Source organism: Oryzias latipes, chromosome 9 (assembly GCF_053564925.1).
Source record: "Oryzias latipes strain Hd-rR chromosome 9, Olatipes_Hd-rR_3.1".
NCBI lineage: Eukaryota > Metazoa > Chordata > Actinopteri > Beloniformes > Adrianichthyidae > Oryzias > Oryzias latipes.
In genome coordinates this window covers 15,283,804-15,310,605 of record NC_136245.1, presented here as the reverse complement: position 1 = coordinate 15,310,605, position 26,802 = coordinate 15,283,804, and the positions used below count along the sequence as shown (strand labels likewise).

Here is a 26,802-nt window from a genome sequence, read left to right as displayed (position 1 = left end):
TCATACAAACATAGAAAAAACCCACTGCAAACAGTAACACAAAGGGAAAAAAAGATAGGACAATATTCTGTACAACAGTACAGGTAGTGCAGTAGGAATTGGTGTGGTCTTCCTACACCTCTTGTCGTTCCTGTATGTTAGGCCACAAATTCTCATCCACATCACAGCGAATATCCTCTCTTGCAATGCAGCGAAATATGTTTGTCACATTATGACAACTTGGTCAACCATTTTGCAGTTAATGACTTATACGATGAACTAATGACTAGGTGTTTTGAGGAGTAAGACTATTGCACAGTGAAATATATAATACATTTTGATCAACATGACATAAACAATTGATAATGTCGCAAAGAGCAGAGACTTGTACATAATCATTTGCATGGATGTACCAAAGCAATTGCAACTTGTTCAAAGAAGTGAGAAACTTCTTATATGATGTGCACAAGTGACATCATGATGTGAAGATTGAACAAATAGTTTTGGGAATTTCATTCTGATCTGAGAATTGTACTAAAGCGACTGAGAAAAACTGTAAAGTTAGTGAAATTTATCATTCATGAAAAAAAAAAACTATCCATAGTTGAAGGTGTTAAAACCTTAATAAAATACTGATGAAATCCTTGCAAACTCCCTATAGAGAGCACTATAAATATTAAAAGGGAAGAAATAAAATGCCTGCTAAGACACTAATTATTCTTAATTTGGGTTTTTTTATTTAGAAGCTAATATTTTTACCTCTGGCCAAATAAAGTTGGATAGATGAGTGTGTCGTTGAAACATGAATTTTCTCCTGAAAGCACGCAGACTCTTTGAGAACTGTCTCTTTGTGTCTGCTTGTCTTGCAGTTTCAGTCTTGAAGTTCAAACAGTTGTGACTTTCAGACGCGTATAAATTACTGCTGTGGTCAGGGTTGACGTGCTGTTCGAGACTGTGCAGCAGATCTGAAGGAGACACTGTTGTTCCATCAGCACTTATCTAAGGATGTAGTTCCTTTTCTGCTCTTTTAAGTTTTGCATAATCAGCCGTACGACTGCAGTTAAAAGTCCTCTCTCTGGCAGCGAGCAATCATGTTGAAACTGGGATGGATTTTTTTTTTTTTTTTCAATGATTCCAAACTGTTATTCTTTCTAAAACTACATTTCATACCAGTCAGTTTTATTCCTTTTTTTTTCCTAACTTGTTTCAGACTTTTAAAAATCAAAAGACTTTAAAAAATATGTTGTGGTTTGCAAAATTGCTGTGTTTTTGGTTTTATGAAGATTTATGGATGGAGTCATTGTTATTGCATTAGCTGTGAAGACTCTGGCAACAAACAGTGTAGTTGGACTTAAAGCTCTTGGTCACTGCAGTTCACCCGTAATATTTGACAAATTTTATTACATTGTGTTGTCATTATAAATATCAGTCACAGGAAATCAGTTTGAACAGTTCCTGTTACAGTCCTCCAGCCTCACACATGAAACTTTGGAAGTTGCAGAGGGAAAAGTAAAAAGAAGCAGTTCAAACACATGAACCCATTCATGTCATGGTTCAGCTGCCTTCAGTTAGTTGCAAACTATTAGATTATACAGTTTTTGCAGGCGAAGATTAAAATACAAATAAAAATGTATGTGGAAATGATCCTTTTCTAATTTATAACTGGAGAAAACTCTATGGCGCTGCACCTATATACAGCTTCCTCAATTACCGTATTTTCCACACTATTGGATACTAAAATGCGTTAATTTAAAAAAAAACATACAGTGCGTCTTATAACCCAGTGTACGTTATATATGGATGAATTCTGGTCGTGTGTGTTATTGTTGAAGCGATTTTGAGAGGTACACTCTGTCAAAATGTCAGTCTGTTTTTTACACGAGTTGCAAACAAGGTTAGGTGTTATTTTAAATCCACTAACCCAGCTAACATATAGATGTGTTTTACATCTTACTAGCACGGTTGGGCGTAAAAGCAGTTCCAGTAACGTTGTTTTAACGGTAACAAACTGCTTCTTTACGTGTTGCAAACAAGGTTGGGAGTTACAGGTATTGTGAATATGTTAATGTGGCTTCTAACATAGCCAACATGTAGCTTGTTACAAACAAGTTCCAGAGTTACTTTGAACATAGTTAAGTCTGTCTGACTGATTGGCTTATCAATGATGTTTTTTGTTTTGCTCAATGCGCCTTACAGTTTGCTTTTTTTTTTTTAAGGAGCATCCATTGATGGTGTGCCTACAATCCAGTGTGCTCTATAGTGCTGAACTTATGGTAAATAAGGGTGGATCTACGTTTTTAGAAAAACCGTTGAGGTAAAAACTGAAGTATTGATATAATGACGATCAGGCTCTCTGTAGTTGTTTGTCTCGACACAAACGCGCCTGTGCATGATGTAAGGCGTTTTTGACCAAGATGCAGTCTAAAGACTGATTGCAGTAAGCGTATTTTATTGAATTGTTATTTTTTTCTGACAATAAATTAATTGACTTTATGAGTGCACAGCTGGTTTGCAGTAAATTCTAACTGGTTCATAAACCATTACGCACATTTTTGGCCTATAATCCTTCTATCCTGACCATTGAAGTAAAAATCTCAAAACAACAAAGTTTTTTTTGCCTGGGTGTATAGCGTGCTAGGGGAACTTGAAACAAATGAAAGACATCATAGCTGCTTCTGAACAATGTGAAAATGTAACATCATTTCCTGATTTTGCTGGTTCATCACTGACAGCTGCTTTCAATGTACCGTTTTTTTCAGTGGCCATCATTCTAAAAATTTGAGGCTGTCGTATTATTTGCTACAAAACAACGAAGCAGCCTCAGTTTGTTGCCATGAGCAGCAATATATCACACAGCAGCCTTTAACTGCCATGTCTCATGAGTTACGATCATTTGCTGCCCCTGGTCTTGTTGTAAAATGTAGGAAGGACAAGCTAAATCTAAAGATGTATTGGATTTCAGGAAGCGTGAAATAGTTGAGGGGAAAGCAAGAGAACGTGGCAGAACGGTGCTCTGCTGCATGTATGAGAGCGCTGATGGATGGCTGTCAGGCCCTCCAGTGCCACACTATTTCCCGCGGTGTCGATGTAGGAGGTCAACCCTCTCTGAATGTGAGCCGCCAGCGCTCTAGTATGAAAGAGTCCGATCCGGTTCATCACACATGGGCATAAACTGTCAGACAGAGGAAAACCTCAACAAGAGACAGTGAGGCTGAAGATAACAGAATGAAAACAAATGTTGCTTACAGTTTAACACATTGTCTTCCATAGTTTTGTGGTTTGTGGATAAAATGAACTTGATGATATCTTAAGTTATGTTCAACACCACCATCGGTAACGCGCGTTGAGTCCAGAGAAGAGCAGTGCTGTGTTGGACCCTCGAGCTCCCAGGCCTCTGGAGAGGACCCGAGTTTGTGTGAGGAACCACCCGCAGAGGAAGAGAGGGCGTCCAGCAACAGGCTGTAGGACAGAGTTCACTGCTTTGCAGGCCCTGTTACGGTAAACCCTTTGTTTTGTCTTTTTCGACATAAAAAATATTTAAACAACTTTCATTAATGCACTTAAAAATAAGTACATCCTTCTTAGTATAAAAAGAGAAAGGGCAGAATAAAGTCCAGTTGTGGGAAATGGCGTCTTGTTGTTTCAGTGTTTTATTGGTCCCGTTTGTCTGTCATGTTTTGCTTTTCCACTTTCACTGCACACCTGGTTCACATTTTCAATTACTCAGCTGTCTCTGCTTGTGTTGATTACCCTCAGTATATTTAAGTGTCTAGTTTTCTGCTCTTTCTGGTCAGATCATCTGTTCCTCACCCCTTCTCGGTTCCAGTTTTGACAAGCGTTTGAATTTTTCTAATTAGATTTTTACTTCCTCCCACTTACCTTTTGTGTAACCCCATCAAACCCATGATAGAACTCACACAATTGCTCAATTGAAATCACAAAAATTAAAAAAATATCATAATAAATAAATTTAGAGATGGGAATAGAAGCCCCATGAAGCCTCATTGGGGTTCATGTAATTGTGCCGGAAAAATGAACCACCCATTCAGGGCTTCGAGACCACACAGAACAGCGGCATCTGGTGGCGGACTGGACATATATGGACATATGTTTCAACAAAGCTCCTTGTAACACTTTAATGTGGAAATGATGATTAAAAAAAACGTAAAACAGAACAATTTTGTTAATGTTGATAAAAAAAAACATATAAAACACAACATGTGACGTTTTCTGTGAGAAGTGCTTGACACAGCAAAATACACATCACGTGAAGAAAAAAATAAACGCAAAAAAATAAACGTTTAAAGCCAAGCTCGAGCCTAGGACCTCTAGGTGTAAGTACCACTAACTATTCCACTGAGCTATCTTTATTAACAAAGCAATGATATGCCATTGTAGATTCATTGCAGTGTTTTTTTATACACAACGTTCTCGGTTTTTCCTGTTTTAATAGGAAAAACCGAGTTGAAATGATCCTGAGCCACAGAACGTTTCTTACTAGGAGCCATGGTAAAGTGCAATGAACTGACGCTGATTCCAATACAAGCGAAACAATAGAACTGGTTTGGAAACGTTCAGGATTTATTTCGCATTTCTAGAGAATAGCGCGCCCAACTGTTCAAAACACAAGTGACATCTGAAGCGTGGTTTGACCAAACGAAGCATTTGGCGCTTCATACATCATCAACCACGTGATCTGCGCTAGTTGACACACCCCCCGAAACATTGTGCTGAAACACTCTGTTTCATGAAGGAGAACCGCGCGCCGAAGCGCCGTGCCAAACGGGCCATCCCTAAATAAATTAATCTTGACTTCACTTCTATAAATCATTCTATAAATCATGTTTGTTTTTTTTCAGTTTTTCCTAGCTTCTGTGTGGCCCACTCATGACTTCAGTGATTTATCTTTGCCTTTTTTTCCTTCCTTCAATAGTTTTATTTCCAGCTAATCTCATTTGAAAAACTTGGACAAAGTAGAAACAGTCAGCTTTCAAGTTTGGTGTTGAACTGAGACACGGGTGATCATTAAAGTTCTTAAAGCTGCATGAGTCCAGTCTTGCAGAGGCAAAGATTGGGGAACAGCTGTGGAAAAACATGGTATGAATAACTTAACCCTGTAAAAAACTGTGAAACTGTGTTTACAATGCATGATTACAGATTGGAGCTTGAAGAGCATCTGTTTGGAAACAGAGAAACACAGATGTTATCCTTCTTCAGGACTATGGTATTCTCTTAATAAATGAAAATGTTCCCATACTTTTAGTTTTTATGTGAGCTTAAAATATATGGACCGAATTCCCTAAAATGGCTTTTTCTTTTGTTAACAAGTTAATTGCAGCTGTTCTGATTAATGGTCCTACTGTTGCACAGCTCAGAAAAATCACTGGAAAAGTTTGCACACATGGGGCTACAGCAATGGAACATGTTCTCATTTAAACACGTGGTGCAGCACATCACATGTAACTGAAAAGTTGTGGGTCTTTTTTGCTTTTTTTTCATAGATCCCCCTACGTCCCATGGATTAGTTAAAATTTGGTGTGATTTTTTTTTTTTTTCATAGACTTGGTTTTGACAGCATATGTCATATCTGAAAGTAATCACTCAAGTAAAATTGAAATTTCCTTGTCCTGTTGGGGCTGTAAACCTCAGCAGTGATTAGCGAACAACTGCAGCTCTGGAAAACTGAGGCTCCATCCTCAATGATGAAACAGACACCTTAAGGGGATGGCAAGTCTGCTAAATGTTTGGTTCATTTGTGAAGGGTAATACCTTAGTTACATGCACCCGTACAGAGGTTGCTGCAGGTTTTTGGGTTCTCCAGGCCTGAAGAGGGTTATAGACAGGTGTTGCCGCATCATCTTGCAGTTCCCTTGAGGGTCATGCTGCCACCTCAAGGCACGTCATGATTTTCGTGTGTGTGGTAAGTGTATCGTGAAGTATTTGTAGTTGCAAGCACTTAGGACATACGGGTGATGCTGTTGTACGGTGCCCTTACACCACACGCTAATCGTTAGTTAGGCAGATTTACTGGCCACTTACTGATCCCATGCAAATGCTGCTTGCGTGGGGTGTGCATGTGATGCGGAAGCGCCCGTAGAACGCCTACACAAACTACACTCTGATTGCCTAGTTTCCTCATTTCTCATTTGGGCAAGACACTTCACCCTCCTTGCCTCCAGTGCAGCTCCGCTGGTGTGTGAATGTGCATGAATGTCCTGTTGATGGTCAGAGGCGCCATAGGCGCGAACTGGCAGCCCCGCCTCTGTCAGGCTGCCCCAGGGCAGCTGTGGCTACATCAGTAGCTCCCCGTCACCAAGTATGAATGAAGAGTGAATGAATAATGGACACGTAAGAGCTTTGAGTGTCTGGAAAAGCGCAGATAAATCCAATCCATTATTGTTATTTAACAGTCAAGCTGAAAGTACAGAATGATAAGTGCAGAAGAGGCACTTCTGCGTAAACAGCACAAAAGGCCCCTTGTGCAGCGTGTAGGTTTCGGGGGGATTTAAGAATGAATAATCCACTCTACGTACAGGTTTGCTCATTTTTCGCACGCAGCCAGCCCATATCTACCATAAGGGCAGTCAGTTGTGAGTAAGGCATAAGCTGTTCAACGGCTATATTTTTGATTGCTCATTCATTAAAAAGCCTTATGTGCCCGGGCTTTGTTTTAAGCTAAATGCTTTTTTCTTTTTTACTTGTATTTTTTAAACAAACTGTAGGTTTTAAAGGTGTCAAGCTTGTGACAATTGCATGTTCTTGGCTAAGGTTTAGTAAGAGACTTTTACTTTTGTAAATTTCCCTGAAGGTTTTTAAAATGATTACATAAGGTTTTCCTCTGCTTGCATTTATTTAACCTTTTCTTTTCCTATTTAGTATCTTTTAAGAACTTGTTCCTTGGAATCCACATTGACCATGCGCTTTCTTAAAATGATAGTATTTTTCTATTTCTTTTTTTAGGTTCAAAAAATGTTATCTTTTACGTGCACAAACTGATGAAAGCACACCAACAGCAATGAGTGAATCCAGACTGCCAAACCTAGGAATTGAACCCCCAATTTTCTGATTAGCAGACAATTGTTCCGCCTCCTGAACTGCCGCCATCCCGCTGTTATGTAATCATCCAAGGTAGAACGTGTATAATTTAGTATGTTCAGATAACCGACGACCTCTTGAGTAAATCTTTTTATGATAGTTTTTATACACATGAGCCTGGAAAGTCATTTTTACTGGCTCAAGTTGTGATTGTGAGGTTTGGAACAGGAGAATCTGGCGCTGGTGGATCTGCTGTATTGCCTAAAAGGTATGAAATTGAAAACTAAACCCAAAACAGTAGCTTTGGGACTTGAATGGAATTGCTACTGAAGAGCTGTTCATGCGGTGGATGTGCTACCTCTTTCCATTTGCAGCTACCAAATGTTTGATTTGATGCAAACCACCCTCCAACCCCCCCTTTCTCCTGCTGTTGAAGGGAGTAGAGACAGGAAACGGGACTTGGCTGGGAAGCAAGATGGATGGAACTACTGCGGTAAACCTTATGGGGATGAAGTAAGTGTCTGGCTCACATTTTTACTGAACCAGATAGCTGCTGTCACACACCAGCTTCACTCTAGCCAACATGTTTAGAACACATAGAGGCGTTATTTTGACTAAGACAAGCCGAAGTCATTTTAGATTTCCTGCAATTAGTGTGAAAAACAAGGTTGCTTTGTGGGTGGCTCTCAGAGCACATCGTCCCGGTGATGATGCTGCTGACTGCAAATTCCCCAGACGCCCATAAGAAGCCTGTAAAAAGGTAAACATTGGTCCAAAACTTTCTGATGTTCTTGGCAGCCCCTTTCCTTATGTGTGCAGGAAATTCTGTCAAGCCAGTTGAAAAGAATGATGTCAAGGAAATCTGCCACACACCATGCAAAGACTTTATAGCCTCCCTGAATGGAGAGACGGCTTTGTGGTTCAAAGTCTGTTTCATGTTGGTACAGGCTCTAAAACCCTGATCTCTGAGAGCCCAGGCAAGCTCCAACACAGCAGATGCTAATCTCTGATCATTTCTGTAACAACATTATTTTGTCTCATAAAAGACATTACACACATCTATAACGTCTTTTCCTAAACTTGAATTACCTCTGATTACCATTTTCAGTGTGCTATTTCACTCTTTTTTTTTCTTCAAAAATTGTCCCTCAAATTTTATGCATACATTCTGCTGCTGTCATGGCAACAAGTAAATATTGATGCTTCATCTTTTCATCTGTGCACAACTAATTTCCTGCAAGACATGTGGGAATATTTTGGGCAAGAATAGACTGCCAATGTCCAATGATTTCAACATTTATTGGCAATAAAAGTGTCTGAGACTGAAAGCCTGATGTGTCATGTGAAAAACTTACTTCATTTTCATAAACTTGTCTAATTATTTGATTTAGAAAGTAAGCCCTAGCTAAATCCGCACTTTTGCACCGGAATCATTTCCTTTAAAGTTTAACAAAAAGGATTTTTAGTAATGAATTTTTCTAAACTGTAAAGACATGTATATGTTTACAAAAATTAAAATTCTAGGACAAGAACACACAAAACCTTGCTTTTTCTTCTGCACATGTAAGATTCCAATTTTTTTACTTAAAATATTTTTTGTTACTTTATAATGCAATTTAAAATGAAATGTGAGCAGTAACATTGGGAGTTGGGTCATCTAGACTCACTAGACAGTGCGCTGAACCTTTTTTCTTCAATGATTTGTGATCTTCACTGGTGTCCATGGATTACATGAAATCTTTCCACCTTTATCCACCTTTGTCATGGTAGGAATAACACGTCAAAGTAAGGGTGGGGTCATCTAAGATAGCACAAGTGATGCAAGAGTAACATTTTTTAACAGTCCAGAAATTTCTAACATTGTAGATTCTGAATATCCTTGCAGAAGAAGCTTGGCTGGCCACAGATGATTAATGTAAATGTAAATGTAAATGACAATCTGGGAACACTTAAAAAAAAGAGAGATGGTCAAAGGGGGGATTTAGTTCAGATCCCCTCCTTGTCACACATTTGTTGTTCTTTTTCAAAACAAACAAAACAAAGCAATTGTTGCTTTCACGTTTTCTTTTACAACCCTAATGCTCTCTGCATTGGGCCCTATTTTTATGTAAATGGCGTGCAGAGTTCACCAGGGGAGATTTGTTTGTGTACCACAACAGATCAACACATAGTTTGAAGTTTTTTAGTAGACAAACCCTCCATTAGATGTCTTTTTTTGTGTATGCAAGTGACAGTGGATCATGAACAGAACTCACCGTGCAAGGGACCAAACAGAAGGGACATTAGATATGGCTGATCCAGAAATTTATTCCAATTGAAAAGCACAAGATTAATATCAGGTGTGAATGTGAAGATGTGAGGAATGATGTGTCTCCATCCTTGTGCTATCTTAAACGACCCCACCCTGACATTTACGTGTTCTCCCTACCACGACAAAGGTGGATGAAGGTGGAAAGATTTCATGTAATCCATGGACACCAGTGAAGATCACAAATCATTGAAGAAAAAAGGTTCAGCGCACTGTCTAGTGGGTCTAGATGACCCAACTCCCAACGTTAAAGTGCCTAGGATAGCACAAGGGTTACAGTCATACCTTGGCTTGAACATTTGTTTAAACCTTCAGCATTACTGTGCATCTCAGCCGTCCATCCATGGTATTACTCAGTTTCTCCAGTCCCAGTTAGAGACACGCAGGTTATGACCATCTGAAACTGGGACATTACTCATGATCGGTACTCATGGAAGCTATTTCAGCAACACTCCATTTGCTCAGAACAACATTTAGCTAAATTTGGCAAGTAAAGTGGGCACAATGACATACAACCAGCTTGTGGGTTTGTTTTCTTTCAACAAAAGACCATCTGTCCAAATTTCCAACATTTTGCTTCATCTTTCTGACAGCCTGACTAATGTAAGGCACTGTTCTCCCTCCTTTCTTCCAGCGCTTGTGTCACAATCTTACTCCTGAGGCAAATCTGCCTCACTCCACAATGTTCCACTTGTTTCACCATTACTGTTTATTTTTCAAACACTTTAGTTTACAATTTTTCCACTAAAAAATGGCCGTTGAGAAACAATGTTGTTAAACCATGTCTCTTTAGGTTGTTTAGTGAAAAGCCATTAATAATCTCTTAAAAACAAATACTATAGCATCAGCCTTACAACTTATTTACATCACCGTCATCTTGTATCAAGAACATTTACAACTGCTGCTTCATCCTGTTTGTGTTTTGAAATAAAAGCTAGCAAACATGGAAGGGAAATTGCAGGACAAAAGGAAATTTGTTTGACAAGTCTCTAAATTGATGTTGTTGTTTGCAAATGCACTTTACTAATGATGCTTTTGGTCTGAGCTCAGTTGCTTAAAACTTCTAATAGGCAGCAGTGTTGGCCTCATTAGTGGGTAGAGCGCAGCAAGTCCCACTTTCCACTGACATCCTGACTGTGTAAAGCAGTGGGGGTGATAGTACTTGTAGCCATCGCTAGGCCCAAAGCCTTCATTTCCACTAATAGTTAGTGTTTTATGGAAAGGGGGAAAAAGACTTCAGAGTGCCGTCCAGAACTTTTTGCACATGTTACAGGGAATGTGTGCAGCTTCATGAATCCGTAAATGAATGTCTCGCCCTCCAGAAAAGAGTTGCTGACTGCTTTTTCCATACATTCTGCCACTTTTTGCAAATGATTTCAAGTGAGCTCCCATGTTGCACAGTCAGGAGGAATCGGACTTTATTGATGTTTATTTAGACGCATTTATGAGGAAGTAGCATGGAAAACATGATTCTCAGCTGGCACGCTCTGCAGTGGTTGGAATCACAAACAAATTGCTACATGTTTTTCTGTAATGAAAAGATAATCTGGATTTTAATGGAATTAATGAAAAATTATTGAATGACAATTGTATTTTTATTTAACTGTTTTTCAGTGGGTTTGAACATTGTCATTGTTGACCTTTCAGCATGTCCCATCAGGGGTCACCACAGCAAATCAGCTTTCTTTGATTTGCATAAGTTGGTTGGCAGAGATTTTTACCCTGGATGCCATTCCCGACACAACCCTGTATTTTGGCAGTAGACCTCCCCTCCCCTCTTGGTTGGGGGGTCCTATGCTGGGCCCCCTGGCACGGCGGAGGGCTATCCTCCTGGCTGAGGCTTGCACTCTCCGTACTTCTGTCTCTCCCTGCTCTCTGGTGGCGGTTCTGCTAGCCTTGGTCTGGGTGTCTGGCTGGATTGCTCGGCAGGTGGATTCCCTGTCTGTCTGCTGTACTGTGCCGGAGTCGGGGGGCCCTGGCTACCGCTCCAGCTTTGGCGGGGGTCTTGGTGTGGACAGCCAGGCACTCTCCCTCTTTTTGCATTCCATCATTCACTTCAGCAGAACATAAACACCCACCTGAGCACAGGTGTCAGCTCACCTTTGCACAAATGGTATGTGTGACATAATGAAATGCTTTCCATGTGTTTGCTTGTTTGTATGCATACGGGTGTGGGAACTGTAGTTGTGTTGAGTACATGTTGACATGATTGTATGTGAAGATTTTTGGAGCCAACAGTTATGTTTGTAACACTTGAGTATGTGTGTGGACAGGCCCCGCCCCTTTTGACTAACATTTACACCAGACAGTAATGATGACAATCTTCCAGCATCTTGTGCTATCTTAGATGACCCCACCCTTACATTGACGTGTACCATGACAAAGGTGGAAAGATTTCATGTAATCCATGGACACCAGTGAAGATCACAAATCATTGAAGAAAAAAGGTTCAGTGCACTGTCTAGTGGGTCTAGATGACCCAACTCCCAACGTTAAAGTGCCTAGGATAGCACAAGGGTTATTGATTGACACCCTGTCTCTAACATTCCTCCCTTCTTTCCTCTTCTTCTTTTCTAAAATGTAATCAGTTTAAATAAAGTTTAGCATAAATTACAGAAGGGGTTTATACAAATACACATCTTGTGTGTCAGGAGACACACAACCCCCTGTCGTAACAGTCAAATATGTTAAACACAAGAGGCCTACAGCTCTTATCGTTCTGCTCACCAGTGCAATAATCATGCTGTCAAATCAGCATCTGGATATGGCACTCCTATGAGGTGGGATGGATTATCTCAGAAGTGTTGTGTTTATATTTTTTAGTCTACTTACACATTCACATACTACTTTAAAGGACTGGGCCGTTAAATACACTATAGCAAATGTTATCTTTAAAATATATATTTTTAGGTTCAGAAAATTTCAGGAAAAAAAAAAAAAAGAATTCAGTTTGAGATAACTTTACTCTTAAAAACGCAGTCAGTAACCAAGACAACATTAAATCACTCAAAAACTACTTATTTCAATCACTGGTTGTCATTTAGTGTGCAGAACATTTATTTATACCATGGTCCGGGTGAATACTTGATTCTGATTGGCTGCTGGGTGTGGATTTAAAAGTTGACAATCAACTGTGATAATGCATGCCTAAAAAATAAGTTCTGGTCACATAGCTTAAATGTTCTACATCATTTTAAAACAACCATAACCTTCATCATCTGGACAAAAACAATGAATAAGAGGGGAACTTTCTCTCTGAACTGATGCTTTCTTTAACCTATGGTGACGATCAGAACATGTATTACTTTCCTTTGTCGCTGCAGTCGAAGGCAGTCCCGCCAACCGGCATGTTGTCATGTTACAGTGACAATGCGCCACAGCACGTGACAAATAGTCCGCTTTTCGTGAAAAAGCTATCTAAACCAAACAAACATTCAACCAGTCTTTAATCATAAAATAAGAAATAATAATGTTTATACAATATTATAATATATAATATTATATATAATATTTATATAATAATAAAATAATACTTATTATTTCTTTTGTAAATGACCACGTTCGCGCCGGACAGGTCAGGCTTCCACGGCGTACGTTCATTTCTGATAATTCACACGTCGTCGGCCATTAACCCTTACATAATACATACCTAGCAGCCAATCAGAATTGAGTATTTACCCGGGCCGTAGTATAATTTCTGATAATGGCCACTTCATAGGGCATTATACCTTAATTAATTTAAAAAGTAGTTCCTGTCAAAGTAAACTGTAGTAGGAATGCCATTTGCTACATTCTGAGTTTAAAAAAAACAAGATGTTTATTTTAATTTGTATAAAAAAGTGAGTCACACTTTAACATCAAACATTTGTGTCACAACTTTAATTTTTGAAAGGCTTTACAAATGCTGAAAAAAAATAAAACTACAGCTTTGTGGTTCACGCCACACCATAGGGACTGCAAGCTCTTATTTTGTTTTCTTGCACTAATCCCCAACACTCATTTACATTCAGAATAGCACCTTACCTTAGTATAGAGGGTAAAACATGTTTACAATAGATTAAACAGGGTTCTACATTGGCAGGAGAGCCAGAAGCTTCTAAAAAAAAATGTGCCAATGCAACAACAGTAGATCCGTGTTACCTTAAACCTCCTGTGACTGAAGGTGGCTTAACCAGTGATGTGTTCAATGTCTTAAATAAATAATAGGAAAACCTTATGTTAATATTTCAATGTGATGGGAAATAAGCTTCATTTAGTGTTAGGATTAAAAAAAAAATCAATGTTGTACCATTCCTAACATCATAAAAATGGCAGATTGCAAAATGTTTTGAAAAGAAAATCTTGATAGTTTTATTCATGCCTTCCCTCCACTGTTTTTCCTTATTTATCATAACTTTCGAAGTTTTATTAGGAAATTTTTATTTGCTTAGTTTGATTTTTTGAGGTGAAATGTTCTGTTTGTGGCGTAAGGGTCAAAAGTCGCAGAGGATCAGACGACGTAAGCTTAGTAGGGGTACGCTGAGATGGAGATGTAGATAATGAAAATGCTCTGGTATGTAATGCGACCCTGTAGCGAGACAGTGGTGGCCTGCACTTTGAGCCGAACCAATCCCGGCCTGCTGAGGTGTCGCAGGGTGAAGATGATCCCTCTGCCAGCCTCGTCTCTGATGCCGAAAACCCGGCCCATGCCTCCTGCCTCCCATTCCTGTTCAAGTATTGTGAACGACGTACGTTCTTGCAGGACGCCAGACTCCGAGAACGCAGACAGTCGTACCACGTTGTGATTGGCTGGTATGCCAGAGGGGAGCGTGAGCAGCTTATACTGCAGGAGCAGAAGGGAGCCCTCTGTGCTGCAGTCCGCGGAGCAAGACCTGAAACAGGTCCTTAAAAAAAGAGAAAATTTGTCACTTTTAGTATAAACTTTACTGTTTTAAACAGTAGAATGCTCAAATTTACCCAGGGCTGCCCCCTCTTTGGTAGGATGAAGGACAAGGTGTATCCAGACACTGGTACCCTCCTCTAGTGTTGAAGCACATCTGATTGTGTCCACACTGAATGCCTTGTTCAGAACATTCATCAATGTCTGATGTTGAGGGGAAAAAAAAGAACTTAGCAGTAATAGTGGAAGGAGAGATGGAGAGTTGTTTAGTTTGGAGACTGTCAAAGGAAACTCCTACCTTTACAGCTTTTGCCGTTGGGCAGCAGCTGGTACCCTGGGGGACACAAACACTGGAAACTTCCAACAGTGTTCCGACACTCATGCTGACACGGTTTCCTCAGGAGGCACTCATCCACATCTGTCCAGAAAATATTATGAATATTTTGAATCCTTTTTTCTTTTTCTTTTATTATGTAAACATACCGACACATGTGCCGTCTTTGTTGGTGTACCCAACGGGACAGCTCTGTCTGGTAATTCGAGAAACTCCATTAGAACGAGACAGGATTGGCCGGCCTATGGATGACACCAGCTGTGGGCGGAGTCTTGCCCTGACTCTAGTGCCATTAGTAAAAGCTTGTCCTCTTTCCAGCCCGGCACAGGACCGCCCATCCCCTAGCAGCACGGTCCCAGGAGGGCAGAGGCACCTGAAGCTGCCGGGAACATTACGGCACTGGTGGGCGCAAGGGTTAGGAGTTTGCAGGCACTCGTTAATATCTGAAAAGCAAAATAGCATTCAGTTTTATTTTTCATTAATGGGAGATATTTCATAAAAAAGGGAATTAAAAGGTTCTACCAAGACATGGAAGCCCCACACCCTGGGATCTGTAGCCTCTTGGACAAATGCAAGCATAACCTCCAACGGTGTTTTGACAGATCTGAGTGTAGCGACACATGTGACTCCCATCCTGGCACTCATCAATATCTGAAAAACAGAAGATATCCCATATTGTCATGTTCTGTATATCAGTTTTTTTATATCTAATTAATGGAAAATACTTTAATGTAGTGAGTAAATGTAGATTTAACCCCTTGTGTTTCATAGTCTAAAGGTAAATCAGCAAACATAAAGTGACCGCCACTAACCCACACAGACTCCATCCTCTGCTGTGGTCATTCCAGCTGGGCAGCTGTCAAAACATGTGTATCCTCCCTCGGTGTTACGGCACTGCTGGTGAGCCGGGCAAATATTTCTCATGCACTCGTTGATGTCTGTAAAAGCCCAAATTGAACTTTTAATGTATAATTATTTCTCTGTTGATCCTCAGTGTTTAGGAAGCCATGTTTGATCACTGAGCTGTCTGACCAATGCAGCGATGTCCAGCCTGCTGGTACCCCGGATGGCAGACGCAGCGGTAGGAGCCCAGAGTATTGAGGCACTGATGCTGGCACGGGGAGACGGAAGACTCCTGGCACTCATCCACATCTGAAAAATAGATTTAGCAGATTTCCATGTGAAAAAAAAAATCCACACAGAGACAGAAAATGCATTGATCAGTTAGAATGACTGCTAAAGCGGGATCAGAGATTTGCCTTCACAGATGGTTCCAGTGATGCTGGGCTTAAACCCGGCTCCACATTTGGCCTGGCAGCGGTACGTGCCCACTGTGTTTACACACTGCTGGTTGTAGTGGCACATGTGGGAGCCTTGGGAACACTCATCAATGTCTGGAACATTGAAATTAAAACAGAAGCAGGGGGTTTAAACGGGCCTAAGCAGATAATTTAAAGACCCACTCCGATGAAAAATTGTGTTTTTGGTGTTTTTAACATGTTTTTGTGGTATTTTTCTGATGATGGAGGATATTTATGAAGAAAATTAAGCGTATAATAACGTTTTCTGAGTATTTTCTTTATTCAAATCGTAAGTAACCAAAAAACAAAAAAATGCCATTTGTAAAAGGTTGTAAGTCATGCCAACAACTCAGAAGTGAAATTCTAATGAACTATTGCCACTCTGCAGAAAGTATAGAGGATGACAGTTTTTTTTTTCTAAGATGTGCCTTAAACAGCCTAATCATTATTAAGGATCACTGGGAATGCTTTATGAATAGAAAAAAAAATGAACGGAGTGGGACTTTAAGCAGAAAAGGCTTAACTGCTTCTTTCATCCCACCTTGACACATGTTGGTCTCTGTGGAAATGGTGAAACCAGAAGGGCAGGAGCAGGAGAAGCCCCCCATGATGTTGTTGCATGAATGAGAGCAGGGGGACTGCAGCACACACTCATCTTCATCTAACAGGAACACACAATACAGACAAAATGATAAATATCACAATAAACAATTACAGGAAGGAGACTTCGCAAGGGAAAGCAGCTTACCAGCGCAGTAAGAGGTTTCGTCAAGAGTGAAACCTTTGGGGCAAGTGTCCTCATAGCCATCTGCAGACAATCAGGGTTAGCTGCTGCAAAACTTCACAAACTGTGATACGTAGCAATGGCAGTAATGTAACCTGGAATGATGAGGCTGGAAGTGATGTGGAAGTCCAAAGTGAGAGTAAACATGTTGTAGACACTGTTCATGCCGGAGATCTTCAGCAGCTGGAGCAGAGGGCCCTGCCGCTCCTGCTGGCCCTCATAAGTGATGGTGTGATTACAGCGCAGCACCATGGGGCTTCCCCCTCTCTGATGGGTCTGAGAGGACCACGAATACAGCTCCCCCTGGCCCGTCTGCACATACGATTCGTCAAACTCCTGCAGGACAGAATCACATCAGAGAATTAGGACTTTTCTGAGGATGACATATGTTAGACCCCATGAAACTCACCTGGAGGCTCAGGTGAGACGATGATAATGATGGAGGAACAAATCCGTTTATCACAATGTCGATTAGCAGAACCCCCTCAGGATCTAGACCTCTGGCAACGTGGGTCAAACGAAGAACCTCTCCTGTGATTGACCAGACAAGCATAGTTTTTCTTGTGAACCTAGATAGTGCCGCCACCTGCTGGCCATGCTTGTCCTCCTCATATGAGGGAATGTACTAAGCCTTATTCTGTTTTTAAGACGTTTCCATCACAGTCAGAGTTTTGGACCAAAAATAAAGTAGTTCAGACAGCAGTTTAGTCATTTAACAAGTAGTTACATAAATCAAATCTCTCTAAAAGTCACATTAAAACGTTTAAAGGCATGAAATACATTAACTGGAAAATGAAATGACACATGTGATGTTGGGCAAACCTCACCAGTCTCAAACTCCAGCTGAGACTCCTGCCTGAAGTTGCCCTGAGTGAAAGCGTAGCCATTCATGGCGGCGCCGTTCTGCAGCACAGTGGTCCAGTAGACAGGGGTGAACACAGAGACAAGTACCCGCAGCAGGGGCCCTATGATGCAAACACGGTTTGGGTCAAAACTGCAAAGAAAACTGCACTTAAACCTGTGACTAAACTAAAACTGCGTGTTTTGAAGTAATTGACCCACAGGGCGTTTTGTGACTCACCCACAGAAGGGGGGATGTTTTCCAGACGTGCCTGTAAAGTGCTGCTGCCTTCTTCCACATTGTCGGTAATGTTGGCTTCAAGGAAGGACACCCCGAACTCTCTCTCATTCATCATCCCTATCAGGCTGCCTCTTGTTCTGCGTGGAACCTCACCTTTCACCAAAAACCAGCAAAAATACAGAAAAGTGTGACCATCATTTTCAGTTACAGATAAAAACCAAACTTTAATTTAGAAAAAAAAAATACTTGTTTTTTATAATCACTAATAACCTAAAGTGGATTATTTGTCGTGAAAATGATGTAAAAAGAAATTGAGTAAATCTTACCTGGACACAGTCCAGCATAACATTTCTTAGTATCAACACTGGGACCGCTGCATGGTCGTCCACCGTTTGCCGGTTCTGGGTTACTGCATGATCGTACCCGTTCCTGAAGGCCTTCCCCACAGCTGCTGCTACATGGACTCCACTCTCCCCAAAGAGAGTAGCCTCCATTGACTGAAACCCCAAACACTGGTTTGTAAAAACAGCTCAAGGCTTAAAGATCCATTCCAAGGAAAAAAATTTTTTTAATGTTTTTAGCATGTTCTTGTGGCATTTTTCTGATGATGGAGGACATATAAAAACAAAATTAAGCACACAATTGCATTTCTGAGTTTTTCAATTTATTCAAATCTGTGTGACTCGGGAGCAGATGAAAAAAATACAGTTGGAAAAGGGTTTTAGGTGTGACATAGAAGCTACAATTGGCATGTTACAAGCATGTACAACTTGTTTCTTTTTCTTTTTTTTTCATCTGAGCTGGCATCTAGCTCTAAACTGTACAGCTGGATAACTCCAATATTACTTGCCATTTTTGTTGCCCTGGTATTGTTAGTTGGGGTTGAACTGGGGTTGTAAGCCAGCGGTAGAGAGTAAACAGGTGAATCACGGGAAGTAGGGTCGGGCTTCCTCCATGCCAAGAGTCCCACCAACAGCTCAGAAGGGAATTTCTAATGAACTATTGCAGCTCTGCAGAAACTATGTTCTGGAAAACAACTGTTTTTTTCTATTTAGGCTAAAAACTGCAAAATCATAATTAAGACCACTGGTAACGCTTTCCGAATGATCAGAGTTGGACTTTAAAGCTCATTAAAAAGGGGGGAAAAAACTATCCAGAGTTTGATGTTTGTATCAATTCTTAAAGTGAGATAAAAAATAAGTAAATACAAAACTTTTCCTTTCAAGAAATGTATGAAAATGTGTAACCCTTGTGCTATCCTAGGCACTTTAAAATTGGGAGTTGGGTCATCTAGACCCACTAGACAGTGCGCTGAAGCTTTTTTCTTCAATGATTTGTGATCTTCACTGGTGTCCATGGATTACATGAAATCTTTCCACCTTTATCCACCTTTGTCATGGTTGGGAGAACACGTAAATGTAAGGGTGGGGTCATCTAAGATAGCACAAGGGTTAAGTGTGCATTAGGTTATGAAGGCAGAACTCACCTTGAACTTTGAGAGTGATGGTCCTCTCAGCTGTTCCAGCCTCACTCTTAGCCACACACTGATATTCTCCTTCATCAGCAGTCTGCAAATCAAATATACCAAAATTACAACTTCAATCTTCACTCATACCTTTGTCCAAACAATTGCACAAACCCGAACAAAACTCCTGATTTTTTTTACTTTTTTAAAAAGGAGAGTCAACAGAGAAGGAAGGAAAGTTGACAATCTGAATGGGACATCTAATTTATTTCACTGAATTGTCATGATAGATATTACTGAGCCAGAGAGGGCAGATTTTACATTAGAGTGTTCTGTGGGAAGCAAAGTCACCCATCTGTGAGTAAGTCTCAGCTGCAGGCAGTGCAATTATAGCAGCAGAAAGAGACCATAACAAGGTTAGAGGCAAAGGAAAAAGGGGCAGAGTCTGGGAAGATCCAGCGCTCTGTTCCTTTTTTTCCTCTTTTGCTAATACAGTTAACGCGTGTGGCTAAACTGAATCTGATTTGGGCGGAGGCAGGACACTGTAGGACAGTCACTCAATGTTTATGAATGCAAGAGCAATTCAGATGATGCTGACACAGCCATATTTTTTCCCCAGGATGAAACAATGCTTCAGTCATTTAAGTATGAGACACAAGACGTTATAAAGTTTTGCACAGATGGGGTCAATGCAGGACAAAATATACATTACATTTACTGTGATCCCGTGAACTCAAAAGAGGGTTTGGAAAATGCATGGATGGATTTACTGTGATGCTGTAGATGACCAAAGATCCGTTGTGCAGGCTTTGCATTCGAAGCAGCCGTCCTACAGGGTTTCCATTTCGTAACCAGTGGATCACCGGGCTGGGGTCTCCGTGGACTGGACAGTCGAGGTTAGCAGAGCCCCCCTGGATGACAGTCTGAGAGGTGTGGGCCTCGCCTTTCAACACTGGAGGCTCTGAGAATTCAGAGCACAGGCATTGATGCCAACTGATCCGAGAGGGTTAAAAGGGTTTAAGTGGGGAAACAAACCCTCACCTCTGACTCTGACAAACGAGAGCGCTCGGATGGCTCCCACGCTGTTTTCAGCGACACACACAAACGTCCCAGCATGACTCAAAGTCACATTGTCAATGATGACTGAGCTCCTGCCAGCTTCATCTACAACACCTCCTGAAACATTTGCAATCATTGCGGTTACATTTACTCTGCAGGCAGGCTTCAAGATTCTCTTCAGACCAGCAATACCATGCAAAACATCCAAGACAAAGAAGAAATTGTTTCAGTCTGCAGCTATTTAATAAAAAAAGATAGAAAGGTACCTTCATAAGGAATGTTGTTGACAGTCCAGGAGATAACGGGAGGAGGTGTTCCCTGTGCATGACAAGATAAGAGCAGGCTCTGCCCCTTGTTTAAGGTTACATCACCTGGCAGCTCTTTGAAGACAGGCCTCATGTTGATAGACAGGCGAATGTCTTGTCTTGCAGAGCCTGCAGGATTTGTGGCCACACATGTGAACACACCTGCGTCTCCTGGCTGTGGAAAGAAAAGCCCTCATAACTGATTCCTCTGCCCAAAACTATAACTTATATGAGCCTTTTTTATTAGTGACAGTTAGACCAACCTCTGCCCTTTCAATAATCAGCTCTCCTGATCTGAGGAATGTGAACTTGCCAGGAACGTTGGGAACTATTGCACCGTCTTTCTCCCACGATACCCTGGGCTCTGGAGAGCCCTGAGCGGCGCAGGGCAAAAGGGCCTGAAACCCTTGAATGACTGACAGCTCAGTCTGCACCGGAGGAATCATTGGTGGGACTGAAATAAACCGCACAGATGTTACAGTTGCTGCAAAACATGACCAGGAGTTGATGTAAGTCTTCACCCACCTTGAACCTGCAGCCTCATATCATGACTGGCTCTGCCAGCCACATTTCTGGCAGTGCACGTGTAAAAGCCAGCATCGCTGCGCTGGGTGGAGGTGATGGCCAGAGTTCCATTGGAAAATACATGTGTGTGAGTACTGTCGGCAACAGGCCTCCTGTCTTTATGCCATGTAACCTCAGGCTGCGGCTGCCCGTCCGCCACACACTCCAGACTGACTGGCTGACCCAACACAGCTGTGTACTCAACTCTTGGCACACTCAACACTGGTGGAACTGGAAAAAAAAAACACACACACCAGAAGAGGTGTCTTCCATTATAAAACACCAAAAATAGTTCCTTATATGTATTTGGTGTAGCTATCTGCCAAACTAGAATTACTTTTGCACATGAGATAACGTTTTGAGCTCCAAAGATTTACTATGTGAGTAAGACTAAAGTCTACCTTGAAGGACCAGTTTGGTTTTTGCCACAGCTACACCGGCGTCATTCTTCGCCACACACTGGTAGGTTCCGGCGTCACCAAGTGTGACACGAGAAAACTTCAGTGCCCCGCTGGAGAGCACAGCCAGCCTGTGTCCTGCAACAGATACAAAGGGAAGAGCAGAAAAATCAAGACTCCCAGTGATCAATGTGGAGGTTGAACCTATAGACTGGGAAGTGCTGTCTTTGCAATTACAGGACATTTTGTTAAAGACCCATCCCCATAAAAATTGTGTTTTTAACATGTTCTTGTAGTATTTTTCTCATGATGGAGGTCATTTATAAAAAAGTTAATTTAAAAGAGGCTTAAAGTATTATTAAAAAAAAACATTTTTCAGCTTCAAACCTGCTGCTATGGGAACTCCTTCTCTTTGCCAGGTGACTGATGGTCTTGGGAGTCCTTGAACGTCACACGGAAGAACAGTTCCATGATGCAACACGGCCTGCACTTCCTCTGGCATCTGCCTGATCTCCGGTGGCTCTAAGAGTGAAAGAAGAGCTCTTTGTTGATTAGATTGACATGTTTTCCTCACTTGGCTGATTTGCAGCACGCTCAGTAGAGTTACCTTGTATTGTTAGGGAGATGTGTTTGTGAGCCACTCCAGCTGGGTTTCGGGCAGAACATGTGTATCTGCCAGCATGACTTGGCAAAGCCGAAGTTATTTCCAACACTCCTGCATAAAAATAAGGACAGAAAATAAATCTTGGTGAGGGGAAAAAATGTACTAAAGCTTCCTTTTTGTTGCACCTAAACATATGGTCGAAAGGTCCAAATATATAGAGATCTTACCAGTGGGAAGAACACGGTAACTTCCACCTCTGACACCCAGTTTGGCTCCACTCTTTGTCCAGGTGACAGTGGGCTCAGGCTCACCTTGTGCGTGACATGGCAACACTACAGAAGACCTTTTTACAGCTTTGACAGCTGTAACATCATCCTCAATGGATGGTGGGACTACAGAGAAAACAAATACCAATTCATAAAAGACACCACTGAAAATCCAATCTATATAAAAAAAATAAAAAAACTCCAATTGTTACCCTGCAAGATGACTTCAATGACCCTACGCTCCTCTCCAACATCATTGACTGCAGTGCATTCAAAATAACCTTCATCCTCACTCGATGGAGACAACAGAACCAGTGATCCAGAAGCCAACAACCTGGAGAAAAAAGCCGGACGGACTAAAAATGCCTCTTCCCTGCACATAAAGAGTGTTAATGGCTTTTTTATCACCTGTATTCTCCAGGATGATGACTAATGTCAAGAGGAGTGCCGTTCCTCTTCCAGCTAACTTTTGGTGAGGGTATCCCTGTTGTTTCACAGCTTAGCAGAGCTCTGACTCCAGCGGTTACTGTTACATTAAATGGACCCGGGCTGATGGAAGGAGCCACTAATTAAACAAAACAGATTATATCAGGTACAGCAATGAACACAGCCTCTGCTCTGGATTTAAAATCAAATTACTGTTTAGTTTTTATGAACTTACCAAATACTCGAAGGTCCATTGCTTGGTGGTCTGAGCCAGCCTGGTTGGAGGCTGTGCAATAGTATCGACCTGCATCACTTAACTGGACTTGGTGAATATGCAGGGAACCCTCCGACATTGCAGTGTATCTGAACAAAATGAACATATAAACATCAATGCTTAAAGTTTACCAACACACTGAGCCAATAATAGTTTTTATGCCATCATACTTGTTATGTTTAGGCAGAGGGAAGCCGTCTTTCCTCCACATGACTGAAGGTGAAGAGTCACCTTCAACCTCACAGGATAAAACAGCATCCTGGTTCACCCGTACGGTCACCACAGAACTGCTCTCCTTTATTACAGGCGGCACTGGGAATGCAGAGACGCACACATCAGTTTTATGTCACAAGATACTCTAAATGGAAGTCTTTGAATTTCAAAAAGCAACTTACAGCCTTCCTATAATTCTGAGTACATCATTAAAATAGCTTACAGCACAGAAAGCTTTTTTTTCATTCAGGTCTAATATGTATCTACAGTGATTTCTCCTCAAAGAAATCATGGGAAAAAATCATGAAAGCACAAATCTTATTACAAACTAAACCCGTAATAACACTTAAAGAAAAGAATGACCTGGAAAAAGTAACTTATCCAAGTAAGACTTACAAACAATGTCTATTGTAAAAAAGAGACTGCTGCTTCCAGCCATGTTGGTAACAACACAGCTGTACTGTCCGCCGTCTTCAGGCCTCATCTCTTGTATCTCCAGATACTGACCACCTGCCAGCCGCTGGACACGACCACCCAACTGATGTAGGCAAAGACAAGGAAAGAGGGAGTGAGTAAATGGTGAAAAAAGATAAATATTTAATCCCATTTTTCAGTGTGTACCTGCAGTTTGACTTCATCTTTGTACCACTGTATATCTGGAGGGGGGTCACTATCAGCCAGGCACTCCATGGTCAGGTGCCCATTCAGTGGAACTGATAACGTCCTTACATCGCCAGAACCAAGAAGCGTTGGTGGGACTGAAGCACAAAAAGAAATTGAGGTCTTTTCACCTGGTGAATTAATTCAGGCATCCAGGATTGAGATTTGACCCCCAAACAAATCAAAAAGAAAACAGTAAACAGATACTCTCTGCAAACAGATATAAAGCTTATGAGCTTTTTATTAAAGTGGTGGTTTGCTTAAACCTTGTGTTATCCTATGACTCCACCCTTACATTGACGTGGTCTCCCTACCATGACAAAGGTGGATAAAGGTGAAGAGGATTTCATGTAATCCATGGACACCAGTGAAGATCACAAATCATTGAAGAAAAAGGTTGTGGGGTCTAGATGACCCAACTCCCAATGTTAAAGTGCCTAGGATAGCATAAGGGTTAAGGGAACAAAAGTTCACTCTACTCTCCAATAACTTCATTCATTTTTAGTTTCCATAAATCTCCATTTCCTTTTAAAAATAGACATGAAAACACTTCTCCTGCATTCTTCAAGCCTTTACCACATTTACCTTGCTCAGCATCTCACAGTACCCTGCCTTTTGTCCTCTTAGTGTTGCACTTTTCCTTAGCAAACCTTTTCCTCTCAACCTACTACTGAACTTCTTCATTCCATCTCCAAGTGTCCCGATCGGCCTTCTTTCTTTCCAGATGACACATGGCAGATGACTCAGTCTCTGTGATCACTTTAGCTGTGGCTGCCCAATCATGTGGGACAGTCTCCTTATCTAAAACGTCTCCTAATGCTCTTCCCTTGGCCTCTTCATCTTCTTCACCATCAAAGTCATCCTACACACCACCACCCTATGCAAGAGGCGGCAGTTGCCATTGCCATGACGGATCCAGTTTGTGATTCAGATAACAAACCTTGACTTTGGTTTTGCCTTCCTGACACAGCCCTCTGCATTTACTCAGATTTAAGTCTGGCACACAAAAGCTCAAAGATTGTGCCTCTTTGTGGTATCATTTTTCTCAGAAATTAGGAGAAGATGGAAAAGCTAAGTCATTAATCCAATTAAAACTAAAATGATTAATTTTAACGCGTATCAACACGTATATATCAAGTTGCAGAAACCGAAAAGCACAATTTTCAGTCTCATCAAGTTTAAAGAAGCTGAAGAAGACACAAAATGCAGTTTTAAATAAGAACACATGGTTTCACCTTGGACTCTGACCCAGGTGTTTTTTCCATCCTCTCCAGCCAGGCTGCTGGCTAAGCAGGTGTACAGTCCAGCATCCTCAACCTTAAAAAAGAGCACATTCATCTTCTTGAGTGCTTCCTGCGTAACACAACAGTTTGCCTGGATGGACGATGATGAATGTGATGTGAATTTTAACTGCGACCATATTCATATTGATGTTGCAAACATTTTAATAATTTCTTTGTCATTTTAATAGTAATTTTAATAAAAAACATAGAAAAAATCCAAAAGCATGAATGGTTGGTTTTAGCTGCATTATTTTAGAATGCAATTTAGTTTCTGAATATCTTTCTTTCCTTTTAGATTTTTCTTTCAGGGGACACCCCAGCGAATCAGTTTCCTATAGGTCTGATTTGCAATTTGGTTTGGCAAATATTTTACATTGGATGTCCTTCCTGACACAACCCTCTGCGTTTATGACACCTGGTCTTGGGCCCCCTTATGGCCACATTTAATTTGATCAGTGAATATGCTGATCACAATTGTATATACAGTATGCTTTAAGTGTGTATTGTACCTGTACTTTGCTGATCCGAACAAAGTTTCCATCCTGATGAACAATGTCACTTCTTTCCAAGGGACGGCCGTCCTTGAGCCAGCTGAGGGTTGGAGGTGGGACTCCCTCTGCAGAACACTCCAACTCTAGAGGACTGTTCACTGCTAAAGTCAGCTCCACTGGGAAACTGGAGCTGATTATTTTAGGAGGCTCTGAATGAGAAAACGGAACGTTTTGGATTTATTTTCATTATTTACACGAATGCTTTAAAAGCCGGGGTACATTGAATAAAGACAACTACCGAGCACGGTGAGGTTGAAGCTCTTGGTGCTGCTTCCAGCCTGGTTGCTTGCCACACAGCTGTAGAGGCCTGCATCTGAAGGAGCTACATCCGGCAGCTGCAGCCGCGTTTCCTGTCCATCCAGCAGCAGGTTGCGGTGCAGGGACAGCGGCTGACCATCTTTCATCCATGTCAGAGTGGGGGGAGGGACACCATGTGCCTCACAGGTCAGGGTCACCAGGGATCCCTGAACCACTGTGACTGGCTCTACTGGTTCCACATGATCCACACCAGGGGGCACTGCAGACCGCAAACGCACACTAAATGACACCTGTCAATCCAAAGAGTTTCCTCTTGTCTTTTCAGTTGATGGTGTGAGTTTATTGTACCTTGGACTTGGACATCATAGCTTAACTCGGCCAGACCGGCTCGACTGCGTGCCACACAAGTGTAGACTCCAGAATCAGACTGCTGCACATGAGCAATCCTAATGTTTTTCAAAAAAAACAGCAGAACTGTTTCAGTAAAAATCATGCATTCCGCTAAGCATGATAGCTGCAAGAGTCTGACCCGACCTCAGCAAAGAGTCACCAGAGAGGAGGCGTGTCCGAGGCGAGAGGAGCAGCGGCCGGCCATTCTTCATCCAGCTGATCTGAGGAGGTGGGTGTCCTGCTGCACGACACTCCAGCGTCACCACGCTGTCCTGCGTCACCTGGACCTCTCTGGGAATTGTTGACTCATCAGATATAGATGGAGGAACTGTGACAAATGAGAGCACCAAATAATAAACAACTGAACCCAAACAAAATGATACAA

At 41.4% G+C, this 26,802-nt stretch overlaps 1 protein-coding gene across 1 annotated transcript in view; it reads right to left on the bottom strand.

Annotated features, from left to right (window-relative positions):
• Positions 1-13,186: 13,186 nt before the first annotated feature.
• The window catches only part of hmcn2 (hemicentin 2), a 47,988-nt gene continuing 34,372 nt past the window's right edge, over positions 13,187-26,802 (bottom strand). The window contains exons 47-82 of the mRNA XM_023958631.2: positions 26,562-26,745; positions 26,376-26,473; positions 26,008-26,286; positions 25,728-25,918; positions 25,171-25,252; positions 23,897-24,033; positions 23,672-23,813; positions 23,233-23,374; positions 23,024-23,151; positions 22,771-22,927; positions 22,575-22,696; positions 22,324-22,488; positions 22,100-22,207; positions 21,880-22,014; positions 21,496-21,630; positions 21,056-21,325; positions 20,794-20,984; positions 20,492-20,705; positions 20,208-20,342; positions 19,937-20,127; positions 19,188-19,269; positions 18,028-18,198; positions 17,702-17,854; positions 17,448-17,585; positions 17,030-17,151; positions 16,716-16,956; positions 16,585-16,644; positions 16,378-16,497; positions 15,795-15,929; positions 15,568-15,687; positions 15,348-15,473; positions 15,058-15,186; positions 14,685-14,978; positions 14,500-14,619; positions 14,279-14,405; positions 13,187-14,205 (exon numbers count right to left, since the gene is read on the bottom strand). Coding sequence (XP_023814399.1) covers positions 13,827-14,205; positions 14,279-14,405; positions 14,500-14,619; positions 14,685-14,978; positions 15,058-15,186; positions 15,348-15,473; positions 15,568-15,687; positions 15,795-15,929; positions 16,378-16,497; positions 16,585-16,644; positions 16,716-16,956; positions 17,030-17,151; positions 17,448-17,585; positions 17,702-17,854; positions 18,028-18,198; positions 19,188-19,269; positions 19,937-20,127; positions 20,208-20,342; positions 20,492-20,705; positions 20,794-20,984; positions 21,056-21,325; positions 21,496-21,630; positions 21,880-22,014; positions 22,100-22,207; positions 22,324-22,488; positions 22,575-22,696; positions 22,771-22,927; positions 23,024-23,151; positions 23,233-23,374; positions 23,672-23,813; positions 23,897-24,033; positions 25,171-25,252; positions 25,728-25,918; positions 26,008-26,286; positions 26,376-26,473; positions 26,562-26,745 — 5,723 coding nt within the window. The 3' untranslated portion in view covers positions 13,187-13,826. The remainder of the gene's footprint in view (positions 14,206-14,278; positions 14,406-14,499; positions 14,620-14,684; positions 14,979-15,057; positions 15,187-15,347; positions 15,474-15,567; positions 15,688-15,794; positions 15,930-16,377; positions 16,498-16,584; positions 16,645-16,715; positions 16,957-17,029; positions 17,152-17,447; positions 17,586-17,701; positions 17,855-18,027; positions 18,199-19,187; positions 19,270-19,936; positions 20,128-20,207; positions 20,343-20,491; positions 20,706-20,793; positions 20,985-21,055; positions 21,326-21,495; positions 21,631-21,879; positions 22,015-22,099; positions 22,208-22,323; positions 22,489-22,574; positions 22,697-22,770; positions 22,928-23,023; positions 23,152-23,232; positions 23,375-23,671; positions 23,814-23,896; positions 24,034-25,170; positions 25,253-25,727; positions 25,919-26,007; positions 26,287-26,375; positions 26,474-26,561; positions 26,746-26,802) is intronic.